General features: G+C 41.0%; 2 protein-coding genes across 2 annotated transcripts; both read right to left on the bottom strand.

The window, feature by feature from the left end:
- Positions 1-306: 306 nt before the first annotated feature.
- LOC106571327 (putative G-protein coupled receptor 63) lies at positions 307-9,844 on the bottom strand. Its single transcript, XM_082961716.1, has 2 exons — positions 9,351-9,844; positions 307-2,042 (listed from the first exon to the last, which is right to left on the bottom strand). Exon 2 carries the CDS (start codon positions 1,914-1,916, stop codon positions 657-659), a length of 1,260 nt encoding a protein of 419 aa, XP_082817842.1. The 5' UTR covers positions 1,917-2,042; positions 9,351-9,844; the 3' UTR covers positions 307-656.
- A 794-nt stretch (positions 9,845-10,638) lies between these two features.
- On the bottom strand, positions 10,639-13,597 carry LOC106571326 (NADH dehydrogenase [ubiquinone] 1 alpha subcomplex assembly factor 4). The gene is made up of 3 exons (XM_014144264.3): positions 13,344-13,597; positions 12,866-12,957; positions 10,639-12,756 (listed from the first exon to the last, which is right to left on the bottom strand). Exons 1-3 carry the CDS (start codon positions 13,483-13,485, stop codon positions 12,454-12,456), a joined length of 537 nt encoding a protein of 178 aa, XP_013999739.2. The 5' UTR covers positions 13,486-13,597; the 3' UTR covers positions 10,639-12,453.
- Between the last annotated feature and the right edge of the window lie 929 nt (positions 13,598-14,526).

Below are 14,526 nucleotides of genomic sequence, written 5' to 3' on the forward strand. Positions count from 1 at the left end.
TAAGAAGATTTGGGGGGCCAAATAAAACTGCCCGCAGGCCACCAGTTGGCAAACCCTGGTGTAATACGTCTCTAGAGTGCATGGTACATTAAACACAAATAGGATTCAAGGCCATGTTGAGTCAATCTAAACAAATAGACTGCAGCAATAGACCCCGATTAGTGGGTTGCTAAGGAATTTTTTTCTACATTTCTTTGCCTTTTTTTATGACATGTGTAAACCATAGTATAATTGCAGAAGTACAGTATAAGTCAAAAATCTAACATAAGAAGTAAACCAAACCAGAAGTAAATGCCAAAGACTGTATTAACATGGTAAGAAATGTAAATGATTTATTACATTCAAGAGAGGCCTAAGTGCAGTACACTGAAATAGCACATTTTCAGCAGATGTAGCAGCATTCTGACTGGCATAGACTAATTAATAGGCACAAAACAATCAAACAGAAATATCAATGAAAAAAATGTAATAGCCTGGCTGCCTTTCACCATAATCAAAACCACAGAAGCAGTTAATTTACATGCTACATTTACAGCTAAAATATACTGTCCTTGTCGAAACAGCAATCACAACTCCTCATGAATTTGGCTGGCGAGAGCAAATTGGATAAATGGTCGAACAAAACCTACATGGCAGTGAAGTCCGTGTCCTCCAAGTCAGACCACAGAGCGATGCTCCCCACACACATACACAGCGCTGGGTCGGATACGCCGCTTCGTGTGGCCGGGCAGCTGAGGGAGAAACTTGAAGTACTTGGGCATCAGGTCAAGGCAGGCATCGCGGAACTTTTTGATCCGCCAGTAGTAAATGAGAGGGTTGAGGGCCGACTTGAGGTAGCACAACCAAAGGAGCCAGGTGCTGACTTCAAAGAAGTTGGCCTTGTGGTAGAAGGGGCTGCTGAAGGTGGAAATCAGGCTGTAGGCGGTGAAGGGCGCCCAGCACATGGTGAACACAGAGAAGAGGATGAGTATGGTGGTGAAGGCACGTGTTTTGAAGCTCATGTCTATGTTCATCTGGAAGGGCCTCTGCAGGCTCATGAGGCCCAGCTTGCTGGCCTGACTAAGGCAGATGCTGTCCGGGTGGCTGTGGATGCGCACAGCGTTGTGCCGGATGGTGTTCAGGATCCCCATGAAAGTGTACAACATGACCATGAAGGGGATGAAGAAGGAGGCCATCATGAGGAGCAACACGTAGGCGTGGTACCCCGGCTCACTGGTGTAGCCAAACACACACTGTGGAGCTCTAGAGGGGATCTGGAGAGAAGGGTGACCTGTGGCTAGTGGGAAAGAGAAACAGAGGGAGAGAGTCCAAGTGATGACTATGAACACTTTGGCTCTGTGGGGACTCAACTTGTCCTGTTTCTGGACTATGATCAGGAACCGATCTATGCTTATTATAAGCAGGATAGCCATGCCCTCTATGACAAAGAGCCAGAAGAACATTGCCGACACTCGGCAGAAAACATCCCCGAAGATCCAGCGTGTGGTCACCACAGTAACCAGGGCGAAGGGCATGTTGAGGACAGCCAGCATCATGTCTGCGAAGGCCAGGCTGGCCAATAGGATGTTGATGGCGGATCGCATGGCAGCGCGCTGGTAGACCATCAGAACCACCACAACGTTCCCCAGGAAGGCCACCAGCAGGATGGAGACCATGGCCATGCAGAAGAACACCTGGAGGGGTAGGCTGACGCCCTGCACACTATCCTGGGCCTCAGATGTTGGTGTGACTGTGACCAGGTCCAGAGGTGACCAGGAGACATCATTGGAGCTGTTTTGCATGGACATGTCTTCCATGTCAGGCTGGCCCTGGAGGAGGTGGTCAGAGAGGTTCAGCAGCCTCATGACGAGGCAGCAGAGGCTGGCGTTGTTGGTCTCCCCTGCCTCCACAGGGGGAACGACAGTGGAGTAAACCATTCTTCCCCAAGGGGTGCAGGCTTGGGTTTAGGCATCGTTACTGGAGCTCTACTATCGCCAAACATGATACCTCAGATGCATTTCTTAGTCCTGAAGAAGCCAGCATCTTAGCATGGAGAAGAGATCCTGGGGAGACAGAGGGAAATGGAGGCAACACAGAAACATAAATGTCTAAATAGTTTTGTCTGTTTTTCCATAATAATAATACATTTAAAATGGGTTTTCTTTGTTTTAAAATGTTGCATTCATCAAAAGACAATATGTATCAAATTAAATGACTTATTTCAGTGCATTTGTCAAACTGAAACGTTCATATATACATTGATCTGCACGTAATTCACTGTCTCCATGACTAGGCACTTTGAAAGGAGCAGATATTATCAACAGATATTGAGATATCATCCTTTCCCTCCAAATCGCCTTGGTGTTACAGTGAATGAGACACTAAAGCCTCTAATCCATTCAGTGTTGGAATGGAGGGAAGGCCCTTGTGGGGAAAAGTCAGTCAGCAAAATCCTACCCTGACACTGTACACAGGGCACAGAGAAGACAGTAAAACCGCCAAAAGCTACCAACTTCATATGGGACTGGCAAGTATCTTCCCTGCACTTGCCACACTCAGTAAATACTTCACTTCCCTACAAACAACATGGCCTTCCCAACACTAACATAAGTTGTTGTTTCTTATTTTTAGGTTTCCATTTGGAGATAACTCCACTTTAACTCTGCCAATCAGCTGGTGGAACTGGTGTACAGAATGAATTTAAAGATTTAATGAGATATTTTTTGTGTATTTATGTATCCCCTTAATGCCACAGGTAATTTATTTTCCCAGAAGAAGTGTGTTTTACAGATGTTAGAATGCCTAGCCTACATGGGGGAGAGTGGGGTAAATTGAGTGTTTCATATTCAGCATCACTCCGTCAAGGGAAATATATTATTCTTTCTAACAAAGATATCTACATACACTACCTTTCAAAAGCATGGGGTCACTGAGAAATGTCCTTGTTTTGGAAAGAAAAGCAAATTTAAAATAACATCAAATTGATCAGAAATACAGTATAGACATTGTTAATGTTGTAAATGACTATTGTAGCTGGAAACGGCAGATTGTTTTTTTTAATGGAATATCTACATAGGCGTATAGAGGCTCATTATCAGCAACCATCACTCCTGTGTTCCAATGGCACGTTGTGTTAGCTAATCCAAGTTTATCATTTTAAAAGGCTAATTGATCATTAGAAAACCCTTTTGCAATTATGTTAGCACAGCTGAAAAATGTTGTCTTGATTAAAGAAGTAATAAAACTGGCCGTCTTTAGACTAGTTGAGTATCTGAAGCATCAGCATTTGTGGGTTCGATTACAGGCTCAAACTGGCCAGAAACAAAAGTACTTTCTTCTGAAACTCGTCAGTCTATTCTTGTTCTGAGAAATGAAGGCTATTCCATGCGAGAAATTGCCAAGAAACTGAAGATCTTGTACAACGCTGTGTACTACTCCTTTCACAGAACAGAGCAAACTGTCTCTAACCAGAATAGAAAGAGGAGTGGGAGGCCCCGGTGCACAACTGAGCAAGAGGACAAGTACATTAGTGTCTAGTTTGAGAAACAGATGCCTCACGTGTGCTCAACTGGCAGCTTCATTAAATAGTACCTGCCTCAACGTCAACAGTGAAGAGGCGACTCCGGGATGCTGGCCTTTCTGATCACCAACAACAATGAGACAGCCTATAGGGAGGTCAGGGACCTGACCGTGTGGTGCAAGGACAACAACCTCTCCCTCGAAGTGATCATGACAAAGTAGATGATTGTGGACTACAGGAAAGGGAGGACCAAGCACGCCCCCATTCTCATCAACGGGACTGTAGTGGATCAGGTTGAGAGCTTCAAGTTCCTTGGCGTCCACATCACCAACAAACTAGCATGGTCTAAGCACACCAAGACAGTCGTGAAGAGGGCACAACAAAACCTATTCCCCCTCAGGAGACTGAAAAGATTTGGCATGGGTCCTCAGATCCTCAAAAGGTTTTACAGCTGCACCATCGAGAGCATCCTGCAGAGGGTAGTGCGTACGGCCCATTACATCACCGGGGCCAAGCTTCCTGCCATCCAGGAACTCTACCCCAGGCGGTGTCAGAGGAAGGCCCTGAAAATTGTATCAGACTCCAGCCACACTATTCATAGACTGTTCTCTCTGCTACCGCACGGCAAGTGGTTCCGGAGCGCCAGGTCTAGGTCCAAGAGGCTTCTAAACAGCTTCTACCCCCAAGCCATAAGACTCCCCCGCACATTGACTCTGTACCGGTACCCCCTGTATATAGCCCTGCTATTGTTATTTAACTGCTGCTCTTTAATAATTTATTATTCCCCTACCTTTTTTTAGGTATTTTCTTAAAACTGCATTGTTGGTTAAGGGTTTGTAAGTAAGCATTTCACTATAAGGTCTACCTACACCTGTTGTATTCGGCGCATGTGACAAATACATTTGATTTGACCTCGTATTCCTGCGATTAATGCCTTGCATTACACCTGGGAAGAAAACACTTACAATTGGTCAACTTGCCATCGCCTCAACTTACCCCATGGCCATTGGCTCAACTTACCCCAAGGCAAACATTTTGACTATATTAGCCCACACAGCTACAAGGATGCACTTTCATGCTAGGTTTAGGATCTCATATTGAAGCCTATAGAGACCCCAAATTATGTATAGAACAATATTTAAATGATCTACTTTGGTTTAGATAAAAGCATCATGAAACCTCTAACACAATAAATTAATTTGACTTGGTGAAAATCTGTTTTTTGGACCTAACTTGCTTACCACTTTTTCCATGTGGTTTATTCCTTCAGACTCCATGAAATTATGACCTCTTCCTAAATATTTGGTATACTTTCCTAGAAACATGGGTGGCACATCATACCTATTTGGTTCAACTTACCCCACTCTCCCGTACTTTATTTAGATAAGGCTAAGACTATTTGTTGGTACTTCGTCTGGCATATGGTTTATATCCAGAACTTGTATTGTAAGGGCTAAAAGGACTTCAGTCCTTTGAGTTTACCTATTTAGATGTAAGCCCGGTTACTACACTATTATAAGCAGGCCAAACAACTAACTTACCACTGCTCTCCATCTCCAAATTGTCATAGCAATTTCATGCATTAATTAAACCATGCCAGGGAGAGATTTCTCAAACCATGTCACTGACCAAGTCAATGTTTTTATGGGGACAACTCAAGACTGCAATAAAAAAGGCTTATCGCTTATATAAACATTGGATACTGTTATTTTAGACAGGCTGGTATCATTTAGAATGGCTCCACGGCAAACCTCAAACAGAAAATGTTGTAACCGCCAAACTATAAGCAGTTCCATCCATAGAGCTCGCCAGCTTGTAGTACTAAAAAATGAAAATGAAACCTCTGCTTCATTCAGCCATTAATTCAGGAATTAATTGTGAAAGAATGGGGTTTTGGGATAAACGCCGAAAATAAGGTCTGAGGTTAACACAGGTTTGGGAGTTTTTTATGTGTTTAAAAAAAAAATGTATGAGATATTTCAGGTTGATGTTTATTGTCATGAGTCTTGTCCTGGAGGCAGAACTGAGCGGTTTCGCCAGCTGCAAAGTCTAAATTGGCCATATTGTAAAAATGTATGAAAACAAAAATGTGCTTTTTAGTCTTCATTTAAGGTTAGGGTTAGGCACTAAGGTTAGCAGTGTGGTTTTGATTATATATATGCTTTAAAATTCATAAAAAGTGTCATTAGCTGATGAATATGATCTCATAGAAGAAAACATAAGATCTCCTAAGCACGTGTTTACCACAGACCATATTTTAGGCGTTTATCCCCCAAAAAAACATGAATTGTCATCGAGCCATGGCGGAGCAACACCTCGATCACACCAACAGTGTCATTGCATTTTGGTACACCAAAAGTATATACATTTCCAATGGAACGTTGTGTTTGCCTTGCAGCATTGCATTACAGAGGCAGTTGCAGTGCGTTCTGTGTGGTGTAGAAGTTGGATTTATTGAACGCATGCATCAAACTGTATGCGTAGACAGCTTGACAGAAATGGTAGCACAATGTGAATGTTGATCTTTTGTTGCACACATCCAGATGATGCTGTGTACCATTTTGCGCAATAACGCTGTAGGTGTGATCGAGGCATAAGCCTCTGTTAGTGCCTACAAAAAGGCGCCATTACTATTTCTCTGTCTTAGTGTGATTTTCTAACATTCCTGCAGCACTTTCAAATGTGCTCTCTCTCATTTCTATTTTTAGTAATTCTATGTGGGTTAAACACAAAGTGATGCATTCAAAGTGATAAAGCGGATTCAAGGCCTATTAAATAACTTGCAGTAAAATGTAAATTGGCCTGCTTTTTTTCTACATTAACAGTAATTTGTACACTGCACGGAGGATATGATTGTGCGATGGCTGTTGCTTGACAGAATTTGCCTCAAGGTTTCAATCTATTTACCATTATGCATCAATAGAATTGTCAGTCACCTCACCAAGGGAGAGAGTAAAATGGTTAATTAATGAGATAAACTGGCTAGCCAGAATAGAACAGGAACAAATGTATTATTAGGCGATAATACAATGACTGGTGGGTTGTGTGCTCCTCCTCTTACCTTGACAACAGGGTTAGAATACGCACGGCTATATTCTGATTAAGACCGAAAGGATGTGTGCAAACAAACCTCAGACTGAAATCTAGGTCTGCCTCCTATCACTGACACTGATTGATCATAATGCTCTGCTCTCCTCTCATGAGGATACTATGGCAGGCATTGTTGATAGATACAGTCACACCAATTCTGCACTGTGTAGCAGTCTTGTATTCTAATTCCTACTGGGCACAGACATCAATTTAACATCTATTCCACGTTATTTAATTAAAGTGACGTGGAAACAATGTTGTTTCTACATAATTCCTGATACAAATAGCGAGGGAAATGGAGGATATGGGCCATTCCGTCATTACTGTGGTTTTCAGTAATCCAAAAAACAATTATTTGAGCTAAATTTCAGGGAAAATCATGGCCTACAGTATCTGTCCCCTTTTCATACAGAATGACCCAAAAGCCATTTGGCAGCTATGCACACACGGCTGACCCATAAAAGCAACCTTTTAACTTACCACTTTCAAATAGAATAAACATGAATTGGTGGTTAGGCCAGTATTCTTCCATTTTCAGATATTCAGCAGAATACAGTCATTTAAAGCATGTGATGGTAGAGCTAGAAAGAGATTAGAGTACATGTACAGTACCAGTCAAAAGTTTGGACACACCTACTCATTCAAGGGTTTTTCTTTATTTTTACTATTTTCTACATTGTAGAATAAGACTGTTTCAGGATGCAGCTGATGCAACTGTCAAAACTATGAAATAAAATATATGGAATCATGTAGTAACCCAAAAAGTGTTAAACAAATCAAAATAGATTTTAGATTCTTCAAAGTAGCCACCCTTTGCCTTGATGACAGCTTTGCACACTTGTGCCATTTTCTCAGCCAGCTTCATGAGGAATAATTTCCAACAGTCTTGAAGGAGTTCCCACATATGCTGAGCACTTGTTAGCTGCTTTTCCTTCACTCTGCAGTCCAACTCATCTCAATTGGGTTGAGGTCAGGTGATTGTGGAGGCCAGGTCATCTGATGCAGCATTCCATCACTCTCCTTCTTGGTCAAATAGTGCTTACACCGTCTGAAGGTGTGTTTTGGGTCATTGTCCTGTTGAAAAACAAATGATAGTCCCACTAAGCGCAAACCAGATCGGATGGCGTATCGCTGCAGAATGCTGTGGAAGCCATGCTGTTTAAGTGTGCCTTGTCACCAGCGAAGCACCATCACACCTCCACCTCCATGCTTTACGCGGAGACCATCCATTCACCTACTCTGCGTCTCACAAAGTTACGGAGGTTGGAACTAAAAATGTCACATTTGGACTCATCAGACCAAAGGACATAATTCCCCTGGTCTAATGTCCATTGATCATGTTTCTTGGCCTAAACAATTCTCTTTCTTATTATTGGTGTCCTTTAGAAGTGGTTTCTTTGCAGCAATTCGACCATGAAGCACTGATTCACACAGTCTCCTCTGTTATTACTGTTATTTCTCTCTGCTTATTTGAGCGGTTCTTGCCATAATATGGACTTGGTCTTTTACCAAATAGGGCTATCTTCTGTATACCACCCCTACCTTGTCACAACACAACTGATTGGCTCAAACGCATTACGGAAAGAAATTCCACAAATGTAATTTTAACAAGGCACACCTGTTAATTGAAATGCATTCCAGGTGACTACCTCATGAAGCTGGTTGAGAGAATGCCAAGTGTGTGCAAAGCTGTCATCGAGGCAAAGGGTGGCTACTTTGAAGAATCTCAAATATAAAATATATTTTGATTTGTTTAACACTTTTTTGGTTACTACATGATTCCATATGTGTTATTTCATAGTTTTGATGTCTTCACTATTATTCTACAATGTAGAAAATAGTAAAAATAAAGAAGAATCCTGGACGGGTGTATCCAAACTTTTGACTGGTACTGTACATATCCACAGAAACCATAGTAACTGGTAAGAAGGAACTGCCTGGTACCTTGCAAGTCAATGATAACACTGCATGTTAAGTAGTTGTGGAACCTAGCAACAGGGACCTGCTGCCAGCCACTAGGCCTACCTATCTGAATGCTTTGGATCTCTTTCAAAACGATGTTGAGCCTTTCATTAACCACTGCAAATAAACGAATGTGTCATACTATTTTGAATGATCATGTTGTATCATATGGTCCTTAAAGCCTTAGATGATTCTAAGAGACGCAAAAGTTATGCTGTTAATGGAAATTGCGTTTATCTTTTGGAGTGTCTAAATAGGAATTTGAATTACACATTTGTTACTGAGCTGGATAATGTTGTTCAGTTATCAAATGGGGAAATAAAACATGATAAAGCCGAGTAATTCGTACATTTGTAAAGTTACAAATAATAGTAGTCCACTTTAACATGGTAAGAGGTGTAGAAATTAGTGATTAAACGACATGACTACAGTGATTAAAATGTATAAACGTTCCTTTTGATGCATTTTCTGCAATTATAGCCTACAGTCAGCCATTATGTTCCGGCCTATTTAAAGAGTATCTCATCACAGGAAATTATTGATTGTGAGGCTATAGAATTTCATAGCCTATACATTCTGCGATATACAGACACTGAAACAAACCCATACACATTCAAATTATAAGCCTATTTGGATATTTTTGATAACAGTATTATTATTATTATGCTTGTTTGATAATAGCCTAATATTAATTTAATAAAACAGAATTGTTTTTAAATGTTTACATTGTATTAACTGAAACCACTTATCAGTATTTATTTCGATTATATTATCCTCGGTCTAGAAAAAGTTAAATTACCTTTTTCCTTCCAAAGTCTCAGGTTGACCAATATCGTTATTGGGTTTCAGTTAAGACAGACCCTTTCACGCTGCTTGTTTCATATAGTCTTTCTGTTGATCCATCTCGCTGTCCAGATGCTTTTTGTAATTCCTCGAAGTCAGACGTCACAACTACATATTCGAGGTGTATTCATCTATCATTGCACGCTAATTAACAAGTCTAATCAAATACTATTGTTTACAGAGCGACAAACTGCGAAAGCCACCTACACAATTCAACAAAAGCTGTGAAGTAAAATGTAGCTCCTCCGCGTATCGTTATAGCTTTGTTTAGCAGGGAATTGATTTCGCAGCAAAATAAAAAAAACTGCTGGATTGGCCTATTGGCCTACCAGACAAAATCATGACTCAAAACGGGCATTAAACAAGTTGATTGTCTGTCATTTGATATTCTTTCCTATAGCTCTACCCTAATCTTTCTGTTATCCTGAGAACGATCATTTTGATTTCCACTGTCGGGGTCCACCGTAGGCTCTAATATTGCGTCACTAAAATCTCTGTCGTCATCCAGCAGTATGGACAGGATTGGGTACGGTTCTCCGTTAGGGCACACCCATTATCTCGAGCTCCAATTGAAATGGATAATGGCCATAAAGAGGCGTAAATGTTTGGTTGCATGACTAGGCCTACAGGGCACGTGCGATAGGGGTTGTATTGTTATATTGTATACAATCATCATCAAACACTCTCTGAAAAATAAACTGTTACAACAAGATTCCATTCAGTGTATGTTTGGTCATTAGATGTTCCACTAATAATAGCTACTTACAGCTGTTTACAACTGCTTTTTACACATCTTACTACCCCATTTTCAAATCGGGCGACCCCACATGGTGTCTCGACCCTTAATTTGGGAAACGCTGTGCAAGTTACACTATATCTTTTTATTTTTTTTAAGTCGGTGTTAAATAGATAATAGCAAGGTCAGTGCCTCTGTATTAGCAGTGCTCTATTCTCTGCCACCATCTCAGAAACTACACTTAGTAATGGTGAGAGGAGCGATGAGAGAACTCAGCAGTATCCAAGAAGCTGTTAATAAGTGTGAATAACTCAATCCAAGCATGTCATTCACACATTCAAGCTTTGGAAAGACTTATATTATAAATACTGTGCACGTAATAGATCACATACATTCCTTCTAGTTACATCCGGTTGTAAAATGGGAACACACATTGGAACAGGAAGACTGATAACTGCTGAGGAACATTCTGGAATTTCCTTGCCATAAAAAAGGCCTACATTAAAACAACTTTTAAAAACAATGTCCTTTATTTTGCAAAAATTGTGCATTTGCAGCAAGCTGTGAAAACTGAGACCATCAAACCAAAGTAACCTCACAAAATTGCTACTGAATCAACAAAGAACCCGCTACTCATGAATAAGAGTTTATAACTTAATCACAATGTGGAGTAGGCCACAGAACATGACACTGTTAGCCATGTCAAAGTATTAACCCTACAATACTTTTTTTATTACATGGGTACCCCCTTCCATAATAAATCAATCTATTTACACATGAATTACATTTCAAATGTATTGAATATCTCTCAAACATCCCTTTAATTCACATCTTCATCAACATTAATGACAAGTAAATAATGGCATCCTGATTATTCACTCTTTCATGAAATGGCCCAACAATGCATTTATATATAAACTATAGAAGTTATTGGCAGGATATCCCCACACCAAACACAGAGATACATTCACTGGTCATTGCAAACTGCAGTCCTCACTTGATACACACTGGAGGTTTACATATCATGACACATTGGGGGCACACATGGAAGACAAAAACAAGTCAAATATATTAAATGATTTCCACTCTTGTAACAGGATTGACAAACATACAGAACATTTGTTTATATAAATGTCAAATTGAAGAGAAGAGTAGCTTAATACTTGCAGAGAGATGCACAACTGGTAAGTGACAACTTACTAGCATCTAGAACCAGTTTTGTAACTGGGATCCATTTACCACGGGGTCAGTTGTATGTGAACATGTAGCCTTATGATTCAACATACAGGGATAAAGCCCTTAAATAAAAGTACTTTGTCAATAATCATGAATTAATTTGCAGGTCAAACATCATAGCTATCAGTCATAACTATATAATATAGGCCTAACTGGTTAAAGCAGGAATCCTTAATGGGGAAACAGCCACGTCCATTTGCGATATTACAACAAAGTAGTTACTGCAAACAGCAAACACCGTTTTCTCCCCTCGGACATCATTGCACACGATAGAGGAGCACAATATGTTGATTTATTTTTTACTATGCTGATGCTCCGCAGTTTGGCAAAAACGATAACAACGATGGTGGGGTGGCCAGTGGTGCCGTTTCCCCCTGCTGCAGATTTCATCTTTAATGTGATTAGTAAATGTGTATTGAGATTGAAAGATTCTGTCACAAATTATATGATTTTTTTTATTGTTACGACCTTGGTGTTTATAACACTGATTACCACCTCCACAAGGATGCCATATTTTTGGAGCAGTGGTAACATGTCTAGCTCTGGACCCTAGGGTACTGGGTTCAAATTGCAGGTTGTCATTTATTGTCATGAATCTTGCCCTGGAGGCAGCTCTGCAGAGTGGTCACTAGCTGGCACAGCCAGAAAATCTGATTTAAACCTAACCTTAAAGGAATACTTGGGGATTTTGGCAGTGTGGCCCTTTATTTACTTCTGCAGAGGCAGATGAACTTGTGGATACCATTTTATGCATCATTGCCAAAATCCCCAAGTATCCCTTTAACCACAACTGCTAACCCTACTACCTAACTCTAACAAAATATCCAAAAAACTTAATTAATATATAGCCAATTTTAACATCTAGCGGAAATCGCTCAGTTCTGCCTCCAGGACAAGATTCATGATAATAAATGTCAACATGCATTCAAATCATGCCTCAAAACCTCATGCTTCTCCCTCATTTCATTACAGTATGTAGAACTCCAAATATTGCAGTTTCATTTGGACGAGGACAACAAACATAAATAATTAATACACTTGGCTGATGGCTGTTGTGTTTAAAGACCAGGAATAATGCATCTTCGTCCTAGATATCTTTGATCTTCTTTGCATCCTCCATCTTTGGTGGTATGATCTTAACCTCAAAGGGGATGAAATGCTCCAGAAGTGCTTTAGTATCTTTTAAGTCAAGAGAGTACTCTAGGGCGACCTTGTCCAATGTCCATGTTTGGGGAGCATTCTTATGATTGTTGAGAGCTTGGAGGGCCTCAATAATAGACAGTTTGCCTTTAGGGACATCAATGATCTCAACAATACCATAGGGGTCCCCAGGTAGGCTGAAAATTAGAGGCCTGCGCTCCTCTTTCTCCTCAGTCACCTCCTTTGGAGCCTGTTAGGATCAAACAGAGTAGGGTTATAATCAAGCACATAGATAAAGGCCTAGCTATCAAATAATCCATCACTGAAATTTAAATTGAATAGTCATGATTTAGGCTCACCTCTGTAGGATCCTTTGATTCCACATAAACCGACTTCAGGAATCCCAGTAGAGGGTCGTTTCTCTTGTGGATGGCATCAGAGATCTCAGTAACTGAAGGAAACAGAATCAGCCCGAGCATGGAGGTAGAGGGTGAACCCTAGTGATGAATGGGTAATTTGCACACTGCCACACTAGGAATCTTTGCTGGTAACTAGGTAACGTTAAATAGCTAGCCATCTTTGTGCTTGCAACAGATTGGAAAACTGATAGTCACCACATATTCATCCACACTTAAACCTTGGTTTCAAATCAGTTAACTAAGCTGTACGAAACACCACCCAGTACAGAGTAAGCTTTACTAGCTACCTAACGTTACTTGCTAGCCTGGCAGGCGTACCTGACTTTGATGACCCTCCGATTTGAGTTAGCGAAGTACTGTCTGTAGCTAGTCAACAGTACTTCAATGCAATGACATAAAGTCCTATGTATGTACTCACCCTGTGTACTCTGAACAGGATCAATGTGGGTCTGATGTCGAGGTGCCGCTTCAGGTTTTGCCTTCCCGATCTCACGATGTACCCGGTTTTCTAAGTTAAAATTCCTAAACAACCGTGCAACGCGTGCCCCCATGTTTGACATAATCAACCCTGGGAACGGTGAAGTTCGTCCAACAATTTTAATGGAGAGCGAGAAAGTTCTATCATGGTAGCTGGAAATTGCACAGCGAACCCGTGTGGCCCGGAGAACATCAAGCATCTGGTTCCACCATTCTGGGTTCCACATTCATTATTTCGCTGGGGGGACACTTACCAGCAGGTGGTAGCAGATCCTTGGAGTCTATTCAGTACAGTAGCCTACAGTGTAGGTAGGCAGGCAGGCAGAGAGGATGGAAACCGTATGATGCCTCTGGAAAAGGCTATAAGGACACGCAGGCGCCTGACGCCCAAACCGATATTTAATTTATAAAACATTAGGTTAAGGTTTGGGTTAGGGTTAGGGTCAGGGTTATGGGTTTGATTAAGGTTAGGGTTAAGGGTCCGTTTTAGGTTTTTGCTAGTTGGTTTAAGCGCCAGCTGTGTCCTTATAGTCTCCCAGCCTCTTTGGTGTAGGCGGGCCTATAGTTCAGTGTTGTTTGTTCTAGTATTAGTGAGTGACACTTCTGGAGGCACTGGAGGCCTATGACCAAAGAGGACTGGTTATTGTAGTAAGGTAACACTAGAGTCATACAGGTTTTTAGTCTTTTTACTTTGTAGAAAAACATATATTGCAGGTTTTACCTTCATAAATGCAATAAATATAAAATCTGTATTCGTTAGTTTACGTATAGGTTAAGTTTAAGTGAGTCTGACTTGGGTTTGAGTTATATGGGAGCCAGGAAGGTGTTGTATATCTCTTGAATAGTTTGCCCAACCAAGTCACCTTTACATATGTGAACACTACAGAGCACATCTGGCAAGGATCAACTGGCAAGGACAAATACCACATTTCAAAATACCATAGCCTACAGTGTTAGAAACACATACATTCTTTTGCTGAAATGTCATTGACTTGGGCGCCACTACTCACATTCATAGGAACTGTCAGGGGAAGTAGCATTTGAGCAACGTTGGAAATGTTTATGATTTTGGCCTGGCTGTCACACTACCGAGGTCATGTTTCTGACAGTCTGATCACCTCTAA

The sequence above is a fragment of the Salmo salar genome, chromosome 15 (genome assembly GCF_965601325.2).
Source record: "Salmo salar chromosome 15, fSalSal1, whole genome shotgun sequence".
NCBI classification, from domain to species: domain Eukaryota; kingdom Metazoa; phylum Chordata; class Actinopteri; order Salmoniformes; family Salmonidae; genus Salmo; species Salmo salar.

Coding starts and splice junctions, on each gene's coding strand:
- LOC106571326 (XM_014144264.3), bottom strand. CDS start 13,485: ATGTCAAACATGGGGGCACGCGTTGCACGGTTGTTTAGGAATTTTAAC. Junction 12,958..13,343: donor TCCTGTTCAGAGTACACAGG/GTGAGTACATAC, acceptor TGTTTCCTTCAG/TTACTGAGATCTCTGATGCC. Junction 12,757..12,865: donor AATCAAAGGATCCTACAGAG/GTGAGCCTAAAT, acceptor TGATCCTAACAG/GCTCCAAAGGAGGTGACTGA.
- LOC106571327 (XM_082961716.1), bottom strand. CDS start 1,916: ATGGTTTACTCCACTGTCGTTCCCCCTGTGGAGGCAGGGGAGACCAAC.